Source organism: Talpa occidentalis, unplaced genomic scaffold (assembly GCF_014898055.3).
Source record: "Talpa occidentalis isolate TD23 unplaced genomic scaffold, MPIMG_talOcc4v2.1 talOcc4.10, whole genome shotgun sequence".
Classification (NCBI taxonomy): Eukaryota; Metazoa; Chordata; class Mammalia; order Eulipotyphla; family Talpidae; genus Talpa; species Talpa occidentalis.
This window is the reverse complement of record NW_023600993.1, coordinates 37,648,421-37,661,808: the sequence shown is the minus strand read 5'-3', so window position 1 is coordinate 37,661,808 and position 13,388 is coordinate 37,648,421. Positions and strand designations below refer to the sequence as shown.

The 13,388-nt window shown below is 41.9% G+C and overlaps 1 protein-coding gene across 25 annotated transcripts in view; it reads right to left on the bottom strand.

Annotated features, from left to right (window-relative positions):
* Positions 1-13,388, bottom strand: part of CACNA1D (calcium voltage-gated channel subunit alpha1 D) — a 477,528-nt gene that overhangs the window by 125,590 nt on the left and 338,550 nt on the right. For 13 of the 25 annotated variants that reach the window (XM_054694641.1, XM_054694644.1, XM_054694649.1 and 10 more), the window contains exon 8: positions 7,344-7,447. The exons of 1 other annotated variant lie outside the window; for it this stretch is intronic. In XM_054694641.1, the coding sequence (XP_054550616.1) occupies positions 7,344-7,447 (104 nt within the window). Of the gene's footprint in view, positions 1-6,671; positions 6,776-7,343; positions 7,448-13,388 lie in introns of all 25 variants that reach the window. 11 more of the 25 variants (XM_054694642.1, XM_054694650.1, XM_054694670.1 and 8 more) reach the window with 1 other exon arrangement.

The following is a 13,388-nucleotide window of genomic DNA, read 5'->3' as shown; positions in this document are numbered from 1 at the left end:
GCCCTCCAAAGACAGGAAATCCACAAATTTGCAGTGCTCTCAGACAGTCCACCTAAATTCTCATAAAACTCGGGATCCACAGCTTCATCCAATTCCTAGAGATACAGCTCTGAATCTCTCCAAGTTCTGTTTTGTTGTATTTCAGAGAAAACTTTTTCTAAAGAGATCTCATTAAGGGTTTAAAGCCAGGCAGTGCGACAACGCATCCCATGCTCTCCCTACATGCTCTCGTTCTCCACGCCAGGCAAGGACGGTGGCTCCCTGTGCTCGTGGCACCAGTGACTGCTGGCTCATGCGGGGTGGAGCGCACCCATGCCTTGGCAAGGTGCCTGCATCTGCTGAAACACTAAGGTGAAACTCTCAGAAGGGAACACCTGCTGAACTTTAATAAAGAAGACATCTCTGGGCCTCCCAGGTGGCACAGCGGTTGAGCGCTGGACTGTGAAGCTGCCCGCAGCCTCTGCAATGCCGGTTCAATCCCTGGCCACCAGGTGAGGGTCCCACATGGCGCTCAGACCTCTCCTGCCGCCCGCTGCTCCCCTCAACAGTGTATTTCATCAGTCTGCCTGCTCTGCTCTGCTCTGCTCTCTGCTCTGGTGAATTCTCTCACCCTCCCGTGCTTCTGACTGTACCCAGTGCTTATATGAAAAAATAAAAAAAAAAAAAGAAGACATCCCTGTACTATGGGTATATTGGGCTTTGTATGCCAAGCTGCCTGCTACCACTACTTGATCTCTTTAAGCCATTTTACCAAGTTGAGAAAGATTACTACACAAAGACAACAACAACAGAAATACTGGCACAGGGCTGACAGCATCTTAGAGGTAATCATCACTATATTTCCTCACAAGAAGTCAAATTATTAAATCCATAAACATCCCTTTTGTTGTAGAAGTGATAACAATTGTTAATGTCACCCATCAAATAGGAAACACAGAAAAAATATATATGGCTTTAATTTCAACCATTAAGGTACAGCAGCTATCAAAGAGCTGGGTCTGTGCCTGAAAGCACTGTAATGAATTCTCTTCCCCCAGGACTCAGGGTCAACAGATTCACACAGCCTGCCCTGCAACACAGATGTCCTCAACTACCTCTTTCCTTCTCCTGAGCCACACACCCACACACCAGAGCACCAGGGGAGGCAACAGAGCAGCAATCAATACAGAACTCGCCATCCAGAAAGGCACATTTGGTCAGAGCCGCCTCCCAGGTCCCCAGAGGTTCTTGTATGTGTTAGAAAGAAGCACTTGGTCAGGAGCAGATGATAGCCACAGCTGACAAGTAAGGGAGCTCTACTGAATCTGCTGCTAGTGCCTGGCTGCTGTCCACTGCTGTTGCCAGGGAAACAGACGTCAGCTTGATGGAAACAAGGATCAGTGAAAACTTTTACTTACCTCGTTTCCACTGATCCAACAGCCATTTCTATGGAAACAGTAGCTGCAAGCCAGTGACAGAGAGGTTACCACCCACTTGTTAATGTCAGGTGTGGCTCCCAGCCTAGGCACCTCAGGTACCATGGCACCAGCAGCACCCAGATCCAGCTGTCAGCTACCCCCACCAGGCTTTTAACTGCAACAAGAAAGTTCCAGTGTTTAAAAGTATATATAAATGTTTTGCTTGGTTCTTTAGTAGAAAGGGGAAATTCAGCATTTCTACCACGTTAAGCTGAAAGGGAGCTTAATTAAGTTCTTGCTTTACTAAGTCAAACCACGTGAAATAACTAATGGATCGTGGACCTCTCCCTCCACGTTCAATGCTGGCCTCAGCATTTCATCTGTTTACAGGGTTATTTCAAAATTCAAGAAAAGAGACATACAACTGTGTGGACAGAGTCTTCACCTATTTGCCTAAGTCAGAGCAAAGACAAAGCCAGCTAAACGTGGGGACATATGCTGCTACAAGTGATCATTAGGGTGTCTTTGGCTGGAATCCTGGCAGCTTTATCCTCACTGATTACACAGGGAAACTTTTTTTAATCATAAGAACTATCTACAAAACACTCTGTCCCCTCCATTTTTAGACTAGATTTCTATGTGTTTCCTTAGCCAACTGCCAAAAAGCCTCTGTTGGTCAAGTTATAGAATCAACTCATTAGCTCAGTACATATTCACTCTGTAATAAGGTGCAAGCAGACATCAAGTGACAGACTGATTATCCCACCCCCTCAACCATGCCCCTTTGAGTCTTGTAGGCAAGTCAACTGCTCTTCTAAGACACAGACAGGTCAGAGGCATGTACAGAAGAGGAAATTCTGTACCTCATTGTTTACCATTTGGTAAAATGTTGAATGAGAGCAAAACCTAACCTTGCTCATACTTTATAAGAATGCCTATTCCCACAGGGTATGTCTCCACTCAGAAAATATTCACAAGCAATCCAATCACTCTCCACCTGGGATATCTTGCCTCCTGAGCCAATGGAGAACAATCTTTGATTTACTATGGCTCATAATGATGTGAATTTACATGGACTAGAGGCCACATTATGATGCCCCAAACCCAATTTTATGCTGTGAGGTTCTGACTGACTATATAGTCTATGGCCCTGTGGCTCCACCCCACTACCTCTCTCCGTTCTTCCTATGTCAGCAGTTACACAAGCACAGTGACCGTGCCCGAGTCTTTGCTGAAGTCCTCAAATTAATTTTCCTAGGACGGGGTATAGGGAGGCCAGCAATAATGAAATTCAGAATGATCCACTGGTTTGAAATGCTTCATCTCATCCATGTTCCCTTAAATCTTCTAAAATTAAGATAAACAGGTCTCTAGTAGAATAAAATTGGATTAAAAATTTAAAAAGATACCTGTGGCCTGGTAGATCTGGAACTTATAGGAACACAGAGAACCAAATTCATTTAGAGTTGAATGATTTTAAATTTACAGATAGAACTAGGTTTACATTCAATTTAAAGTCATAAAAATGATTTACTAAAAACATTAATGTTCTAACAACATACGACTAGCTTTAAGTGTTTGAAATATGTTGGCAAAACTAAACCATTGAATTCACAAATTATAAATAATTCTGATCTAGTCTTTAAGAAGTTTTAGGAGGTGCTATGTAGTAATAGCTTTTAGTACTCATTGCTTTATGACTCACATATATGTCCCTGCAATAAAACACAAATATTACATAAGTTTGACTTTTCATCAATTCAGGACTATCGTGGCCAATTATTACTGATTAGCTTGAAAGGACTGAATTGATTAGATTCTTTTCTTGCCTCAGTCCCATTCTATATACTATTACCTCAGTCATCTTAACAACAACGGCCAAGCAGTCTACCCTCCTCAGCTCACTGACTCTGCAATGAACTAGCTCCTTCAATGTTCAATGAGCCTAGCTGGTATTATTAGCTTCATTGCACAGATGAGGAAAGTGAGACTCAAAGAGATAAATAATTTGTCCCAAATCTCACAGTTAGTAAACAAAAGAGCAAAGGTTCCAGTCTTGGTTTCCAAATCTAAAGCCAGTATGTCCAATCCTGTGTTACAGAAATGCCACGCCCTTCTATTTGTGCATCAAAACAAAACCCCATTGTCAGACATAACTTCAGTCACAGTGATTTAGTGATGCATAATACTTCACAGCTGCCAAAAAGTCTCTACACCCTCCACATCCTCCAATGGAGGTGCAGAGAGTACAGTATTAATGTGCGTACAAACATGTTTCTCTTGGTCACTTCTTAAGAAATCCAGAAATATGGTACACATTAGACATTCCAAAGACCCCCTTTAGCCCATCCCACTCCACCCAGGGATGGGACTAGGCAGAGGTCCATGGACAAACGATAAGAACACATTAAATGAATGAAATTCTTTCTATCTTTTTCAAAGCACTTCCTTAGCTGATTCACTGTTGGTCACCTCATGGGGGAAGCAGATGACAGGACTATTCCTTCTTTGAGGGACAAGGCGAAGGAGGATCAGGGCTACAAAGTGAATTCACAGTTAATACGTGATACTCATGACACTGCAGGACCAGAACCCAAGTCTACCAGAACCTTCTCATCTACTGGTCCCTTCTTGGGGCATGAACCACACAGTACCTGGTGTCAGATGGGTCTAACAGATGAAGAAGCAACTTCATCACCAAGACCAGCATTTCCCCGGGAATTCAGCAGTGATTCAAAAGAAACAGAACACTAAAACACCAACATGTATTTCTGTCCATTTACTGACAAAATCCTTAAAAGGGATAAGAAGTTAAACGAGTAATTTTTAAAATGAAAAATCATCAAACTTCTATCAAGCTAGCCTGAGATATAATCTATCTGAATTTTAGACTTAAATGAGATGTGCTTTCCAATCCCTGGTGGTGATGGCACATTCTCCTTCATGGGAACTTACTGTGAAATTGCACCACCAGTTACAGTCATTCCCAGTTCATCCCACAGAACACTATCATCAGAGGGAGTCTTCACTGAGCCCGTGCTTGGCTACACAGGGTATATAGTTCATAAATTTCATACTCACCTTGAGAAAAGGGATGTGTTATAAAACCAAAGAAAGAGCTTTCCAAAGCATCAGTCTCTCAATATCTTAAAATCATACCAACACCAAATCAAGTGTGCAATTAAAATCAATTCAAAAACACAATAGGATAGTATGGCCAACCGAAAGAGGAAAGAGCCAAGGAGCAGAAACAAGTATTTCTAACTAGTTAACAGACTTAAACACACGTTTCTTCATCAGAAGCCAATTATGTGGTCTCAAGTTTCTAAAACGGGAGGTGGCTTTGTGGATTACATTTGTGTTGGTCTGATAGACCCTCACGGGTTTTTTGCAACATAAATGATTTCCTTTTAACATTTTGTCCCTTCTGGTTTTATAATCCATTTAGTGCTTGCTTCAAAAAAATTGTGAAGAATCTTATCATTAAAATAATTTCTAAAAATTTTCTTTATTAAGAAAACAAATAGAAGTGGACTTTTTTTTTTTTTCTGCTTGGGGGGAAACAGCCAGGGGGAAGCAGCTGGGCAGAGAAGTGGGGGATTGTTGGCTCCTTCTCAGCTTCCCATGGTAAGCGTCTTATGTTAAGATCCAGCTCACACACATTTGGCTTTCACAGGCCCTGCTCTAGCTTTGCCACACTTGGCCACTTAACACTGGTGTCCCCACTAGACAATGAATGTCTGTATTTTAGACATCTTGGTGCTTCTGGCCCAGAGCCGCACACTCAATAGGAACTCAGGAAACACTGGCCAAAACAGCAAGCATGGCTGAAAGGCTCTGCTTTGCAGACCTGGTTCTTAATTTACACAAAGTACCCTCAGCATTTCCTATTAAAGTGGCCTTACTGGTGGAATAGAATTGGGATGCAGCCACTGGGAGTCAGCACGAACAGACAATGAAAATCCCTGGGAAGACTTGGACTTTATTTCAAAAATTCACATGTCAAACAACTGACAAATTAGCTTTAAAAATGAAAGTTTCTTTCATCTGAGAAAAAATTCACTTGTGATGTATATTCTCCTTCATAAGAAACTTAGTTTTGTTTTGATAAAATGTGTTTTTAAATTTCTTATTATTTTCCCTAAAATATATTTCAAGAAACTGGTTGTTCCATGAGCATGTGTACCTTTAAATCCTTCAGCTTGGCTGCCCTGCCATGGGGTTGCACATTTAATACCACCATCATAACCAGAAGCCCTTCCTCCCATCTCTCCCTGTTTTTCCTTTTTAAGTGCCTCATCATGGCCGGGACAGTTCCTGCTTGGAAAGCTCAGAGATAAGGCATGTCAGCCGCACTGTTAAAATTAGTGGTTTCCATGGCCTCAGTCAGTTTAGTATGGTTTAGGAGACATAAGGCTCCAAGGAATTCACAGGAGAGTGACTGTTAACCTGGTGTGGCAGAGTCAAACACAGTGCTCCTTCTCCAGGAATAAACCGCCACTAACCTAAGAACATGAGGATGGAGGGGCCATAACTGAGGCCCAGAAACACCAGACGTTCCCTTCCTGAGCCAGAGTTCATGCAACCACCTCTCCAGAGGGTCAATCTACACGTCTGAGGCAGTAAACAAAAAGATTTCAAAAGGGTACTAAGTGACAGGGACTATGATAAGGTCATAGGAAACATGAACAGAACTGATCATGCTGCGTTAAGGAAAGATTCTACAAGCTAAGATTAGAAAGAGATGAATTCGAAGGGAAATTCTCACAGTGACAGCAGCAGAAAATCAAGCCAATAAACGATTCTGATCTGAAGGAGGCAAGATTATGAAATTATTCAACATTACATGCTAATTCTGGGTTTATTTTTCCTTCACAATAAAGTCTGAAACACCACTGAAATATTCATGATACACAGTGGGTAATTTAAAGGGGCCAGATTATAAATAAAACCAGCAAAGACAAAGATCCTTTCCTGGGGGAAGACCAAGCCTGGAATCCTTTTACTCACTTGTAATCCACTTCTACACATGGGCAGATCAATGCAATTGGCTTCAGGGAAACATTTTCACTAAATTAATAGTGTTTGGCAAGCGTCAGAAACACAGAATCTCACAGACAGATACGGGCAGAAAGAATCACAGTTCAATCCAAAAGCAACACACTGAGGGACACTGGCTTCCACACGCATGCAGAGAAGCCCCGGGGCGGCTGAAGACACGCAGACTGCCCACAGGGCAGCAGCAGAATGCGCAACACGGATTCAACTGCTTACCCACTAAGGACACCAAGAACCAGGTTAAGGACGAAAAATGAGCCAAGGATGATCAGACTAACAAAATACACCCATGGCCATTCCCATCCTATCGCATCATTTACCTGTAAAATGTAAGGAGATCAGTTATCAGTTATCCATTTACTAAAGAGCAGAGCCCCCAGGGCAGCAGCCAGACCACTCAGGACTTTGAAGATGAGAGCTCCTCACACAGAGACCTCAGCTATGGTCTTCCATTTCTCTTCATCTAGTAAAGACAAGCTCTGCTGCTAAAATCTACAAACGTGGCCTAAGAAGTCGGCCGGACTAGTTCACTTAGCTACTGTTTTGTACCAATTTATCTGCATTAGATTTGGATCCAGACCAATAAAGCAATTATAAATGCATCTCATTTTAGTATAGACAAAACGGCAGGCACTGGAAACAATTTAAATCCCAAGAGACAACACTTGATTAATTTCTGGTCAATAATGGTTCTATAGCCTTCTTTCATGAAGGCTGGTGAAGTTCCAGGAAACACCCGGCTTCGGGAAGTCTCAGTAGGAAAGAAAGCGACTTGGATCCCCAGAGAGCCCTTGGCACCCACCCGGAGGCCCCCATCTACCAAAGCCTGTGTGGTCTTGGCATCTGTCCTCAGGACTCTGCTTTCAAGATGAAAGAGGTGTAGCTTACCCGCTCAATACACCAAGTACAAGATTTAGTACGAAAAATGACCCAAAGATGACGAGACTGACAAAATACACCCAGGGCAATTCAAATCCCATAGCATCATTCATCTGCAAGAAATAAGACGGTCTCACAGGAGCGGGTTAATAGAGAATCTAATAAGAAGAAAGGGTCACGTTAGAGACAGCATTCTATACACATTTATTTAAACACTTACTTAGATTCAAATCAGAGACAACAGCAGTCAATGCACTTTCATTCTCTCTCTCTTACACACATACACACACACACACACACACACACACTCTCACACTCTCACATACTCTCTCTCTCTCACAAAGAATCAAAGCTTTCAGGGCAAATGATAGCTTACTCTGGTCACAGGTAGGGAAATCAGCTGGGATATGGCTCTTGCTCACAGGAAACTTCTTGATAAGGGATTTTCAGGAAAATAATCTTGGTAGTAGACAAAACTAGTTAGGACTTGGCTGGAAACTATTTTCTACTCTACCCAAGTGATTAGCTTTTGTTGCTTTTAAAATTTGTGATAGTGGAAAATTCTTAGAGAGATTTTCTATATTTGAATCTATAAACTCTTTTCTTCAAAAAATGCCCTAAAATAATAGCTTTCCATTAGAAGTCAAGCTACCCAAAGAGACCTAACTCATCTTAAATCAAGAATACCTGCAACCCAGTGAGTACAAGCACAGATAATTAACGCAAGGAAGAAACATGTTCAGAAGTCAACTGGCTGACCCATAGTCGAGGGTGCTTCGGGGAGATTTTTTCCATCCAAACCCCTTGGAAGGACCAGGAGGAAAGAATCCCTTTGACCCATCTAGCATTTACAGAGGTGGCCTGCCTCGGGAGAGCTGGCCCCAGCTGGGAGCTGACTGGTGTTACAGGTGGAGGGTTCACTGGTGCCACTACTTTCTGAGACAAGCTCAAGCAGCAGAGTCAGACAAGGCCTCCCTGACAGGCCCTCTTGGGAAAGGTTTGGTCCTGATACTCTTTCATGCTGGAGCAAAGAGGTGCATTAAAGGTTCACAACTGGATGGAACTTTCCAGCAGCACAGGTCAGTATTAAATTAGGCAAATACTTCTCCCAGGAAGGAGGTGTTAAGGACCAGTGAGAGGACAGAATGGAGTGACCCCAGGACTGGTCTTGCTGGAATACCCAGAATCAGAGAGTCAGGGTCATTCATGGCTCATGAGGTGTATAAACATGTGCTCTTCTCTACATTATCTGCCTCCAGGGCTTAGCTTTACAGAATGAGACTCACGCATTTCACTATGTTTATCTCATGTGCAAGCCAAACAGGAAAAGAGAACATAAAAAAATTACCTAGCATCCGTTGCTGAAGTCCAGGGAGAGGGCATTAAATCCCTTATGAAACACCTGTTCAGCTACATGAAAACTGATGTGCTTAATAGAACTCATATCAGTCTGCACATCTTACATTGGCAATTAGAGTAATGAATGAGCCAGGGCCGTGGCTGCAATTGTTGATCTAATTAAGTTATATAAACTAATTTCAGCAGGAAGGCAGAGGGTAATTCTTCCAACTACACCACTAAACTTATTTAAAAACCCATGTGTGGAGAAGAACCAGGCTGCCTGGGGACAGTGGCCAGAGCTTAGCCTGGAGTCAGGACCCTGCCTGGGGATGTCTGTGGGTTGTTTGCTCTGTGGGGACAGGAGTGCATAAGGCAGGCAGTGGGTGCAAGTCAGTACTCCCACCAAGAGACCTCCCTCTTCTACAGCCTTGGGAAGGTCAGCTGGCCCAGTCATCTGCTTACCAATCCTCGTTCAGCCTCAGCCTTGTGTTCCAGAGAATGGTTCAGGTAACAGCCATCTGCTCCACTTGGGAGGAAATTTTTTTCTTCATTAAAGAAATGTTTAATATTTTGGAGTAGGTGTTTAATAGATTTAAAACAGAAATATCACCTGGAATGACAGGCGGTGCCTGGGGTAAGACTGGTGCTAAACAAAAGCATGGGAGAGTATCTAAAGCTCCAGAAAAGTAGGAAAGAGAAAGGAATCCTATGCTTTAAGGACCTATCTTTCACCTAACTAAGTCTTGTCAACTCAAGCCACTTTTCAGAAGTCAGTACTTCTCAGACCTTTCCATACACCAAGGATAAGTCAGATCCTTGTAAGTCAGTACAATGTTCCCCTAAATACCCAGATGAAAACATTCTCCTGGGGCCTTTGTCTGCATGGGTTATATCAACAATTAAGAAATCAGCATGAGCTGAAGCATTTTGATTTATATTAACTTTTAAAATATTTATACCAAATCATCCGGGAAAAAAATATTCTATTTCGTTTCATTTTTTTCCTCATTTCAAAGGTTGAAATATATATTTGTGTGTCAAATTAAAGATCAATCTAAGGTTTTGTGCTTTTTCTGTTGGTAATGCTACTGGAAGCTTGGTGTGCTGGTTGTAGCTTACCTGAGCATGGATTGAGAGAAAGGCACAAGGCGGCCAAATCTTGGCTGACTGATTAAAGAGGAATTTCCCAAGGGCCCTGAATGAAGTGGATCATCAACTTGACCATGATAACCTCCTGCTAGGGTCTGACAGCTAACACCTCCACAGGTGTGTTCCCAGAGAAAAGAGCTTGGCACTAAGGCCAGAGGCCATCAATGATTTTACATGGATAGCTCTCTCCTGAAACCAACACTATTTTAATTCTTACATTTAAAAACATTTCCTGAGTTGAATAAAATATGGGTCATGCAGTTTTATTCTGCATCCTGAAGACAAGAAAACTGTAGCCTAGAGAGTTCTGGTGATCTACCCAAGCTCACACACCCCCAGCCTGTCTAGTCTTAATGTTCTTTCCTTGCACTATACCCACTGCCTCTGTGGACAACAAGTACGAGTGAGTCAGATGAATTTAAGGAACTCACTTCATCAAAGAGCTCTAAAGTAACTTTTTCTCCCACTAAAAGTTAATCATCCATCCCGTTTTCTGTACATCAAGATGATACTGTTAAGGGTTTCTTTGTGCATATTGCCCCTTCCCTGCCAGTAGTTCTCGTCTCAATAACCAGAAAGGTATTTGCCGACCACTCCAGAAAATTAAGGCATCAGTTTGAGAATACTGACTGAATACAAATTCACAAGGTGCAAAATAATCCCTGGTAAAGTCTCTGTCCACCAGATAAAAACACTTGAAGGACTGAAATTTGTTGGCAATCAATATTTAAAATCTAATCTCCTTAGTTATCTCCTCACGATGTCTCTTTACACCCTAGTTGTGATAAAAATAGATATCTAAACTTGGCCTATCTATACTGAGACAATGGAATAGTACAAAGTATTTGTTGAGCACCTGCTCTGTGCCAGACACTGTGCTGGGCAGGGAAGGTCTATTCTGGAACACAGCAATGTGATTTCCCACTGAATGTGGCCCATAACATATTAAATTAAGAAGGCCTTGTGCCTACCTCCATGATGAATTCATAAATGTAATCAGCAAGTGATTAAAAGGAACTCTGCTTTTAACAAACCTGTGATGTCTTTCAGAGAATAAGATCTTAGTGAATACTCTGGAAAATAGGACTTAGCTGCCCCCTAGTGTTCTAGAAGGTCCAAAGACCTCTGACAGAAGAAGAAAGCACAGGAAAGGGTCCTGGGTTCTAATCTAGACCAGGGTCACAAACTATGACCTGTGGGCCAAACCTAGGCCACTATCTGCTTTTGCATGGCCATTGAGCTTTAAAAAAAAAAAAAGCTCTTATATTTTTAAATAGTTTAAAAATTCAAAAGAATGACACTTTATGACATACAAGTATTATCCAAATTCAAATTTTAGTGGCCACAGATAAATTTGTACAGGAATAGGTCATACTCCATGCTAATACAATGCCTGTTGTTACTTCCAAGGACAAAGGCAGAAGACAAAGTTGAGCAGTTGTGAGAGACCATATGATCTGCAAATCCAAATATATTTACTATCTGGCCCCTTAAAAAACTCACTAGACCCCTATTCAAGATGAAGGGCCACAGCACCACATGCTAGAGGACCCTGGGCATGTTCGGTGGTCTTTTGACAGTCCACGGATCCCACCTTCAAAATCTCTTCAAAATTATTCCTTCTATAAAGGGATTTATTACTTGTTCCTCCATCAGAATAAAGATGTCATGCAATTCAGAGACTATAATTATTATATTGTCAAATTATTAACACTGTGATCGTCATATTAACAACAAAGATCATAATTATATCATCTTATGTGATACTTAATGGTTCCCAGGAAAGCAAATGGAAACTTGTTCCTGGGTAAATGGAGATTTCTCCCATTTTTCACTTGCTTGACAACAGGAAAATGGTCAAGGGAGAATCGATATGTAGAAATATAACATAAAGTATGAAATTTTCCATTAGTCAAGGCATGTTGGATCAGTAGTTGGCAATTCACCATGACAATAGAGAACAACAGAACTGAGAGGAGTCATGGGTTTTTACTTTTTTAAAATATCAATATGTTTATTGTTTGGAGGGGGAGGATGAGTTTGGGTCATTTGGATGATGCTTTTTATACTTATCAGAAACTTGACAAGAGAAGACTGGCATTGAGACCTCAACTAATCTAAGGGTTGCAATTTAGAAGATAACAGTGAAAACCCTTTATCTAATTTAAGAGTCCCCTTGCATGGCCATGGTCTTGGCTCATCCAGTAATCTCCCTCCTCCTTCCTGCTCATGAAAAGCATTGTCTTGTGGGAATAAAGAACAGATGTTCACACCCACACAGACAAACACACACATAGGCAGGCAGGCAGGCACACACACGCACATGCACACACGCACACGCACATACATGCTCTCTCACTCTCTCCCCCCAACCCCTTCCATGGCAATCAGGAAAAGGAGGAGAGGGGAGAAACAAGATACAACATTGATGATGTTCAAACCTCACTCCCAAACTAGACTCACACTTTGGGGATGAAAATAAAAAGATACCTCCCTTGTCTAACATTAAATATTTAGGGACATCTACAACCCTGTGAGCATGTTATTCACTGGTGAAGGGAAGCAAAAATCTATTTATAACTGCTACATGTTATGTTCTCTGAAATTACAGAGTACCATGAAATCCAGCAAAATATCTAAAATTTAGATATTATCAGAGGCTATTTCTCAATTTGTAGGCTTTCTAACTAGACTGGCCATTTAAAAAGTATTCTATTACTAGCTGCCTTTTAACAAATCATTATTGAATCCTGGTTAATCCCATTTAGACTTTGGTTTAGGCTCAAAATCTGCATGTCAGCCGTTTTTCCCAGCACCTCTGTACCATGGAAAATAGTTTCTAAACTTCTGTGAGCTTTTTCAATTTCTATCAAATGAGCTCACAAACTCAGCTCTGGGAAATGGCTACAAAAATACAACTGCTCTTCATTTACAGCAAACCCTTCTGGTCTGTCAGGAATAAGAAAAACCAGACCTTAGCCACTGACAGGGTGCCCATCTGTTTCCAAGGTGGACAGGATGGGTCTACCAGCCAGCCCTGGAAGCTTGATGAGCCATTTCTACTGTCTCTGATGGAGATCTGGAGCTCCAAAGAGAAAGGGAGAGAGAGCTAAGGGCTTGTGCAGGGCTGGTTTAGAGTAACACTGAAGATGAAGTAGGGAAATATAATAAAAGGGGAAACCCACTTTGGCTTTAAGGCTGAACTAAGTGATGAAAAGCATGAAAAGGATCCAGTTTATCTTCTCCAACTTCCATTTATAATCTAGTAGAGCAAAACTGTCTTTAAGATTGAAGGTCAATTTCAGCCCACAAAAGTTCAGGAGTCTCTTAACCGGGGAAATGACACCCTGGCTCTCAGCGTTTTATCAGGACAGCCCTGGCCTTCTAAAGTTCCTCCAAAAAAGGGGGTTACTAGGCAGGCTCAGCAAAAGTTCCCCAGGCAACACTGGGGAGTGGAGAAAGCCAAATTATTCCGTGCTTTCTAGAACTGAAAGACCTTGAGGGGAAAGGAGATGAGTCTTGCTGAGCAAAGAGGGGCTGCTTCCCTTCCCAAAGAACTGACTT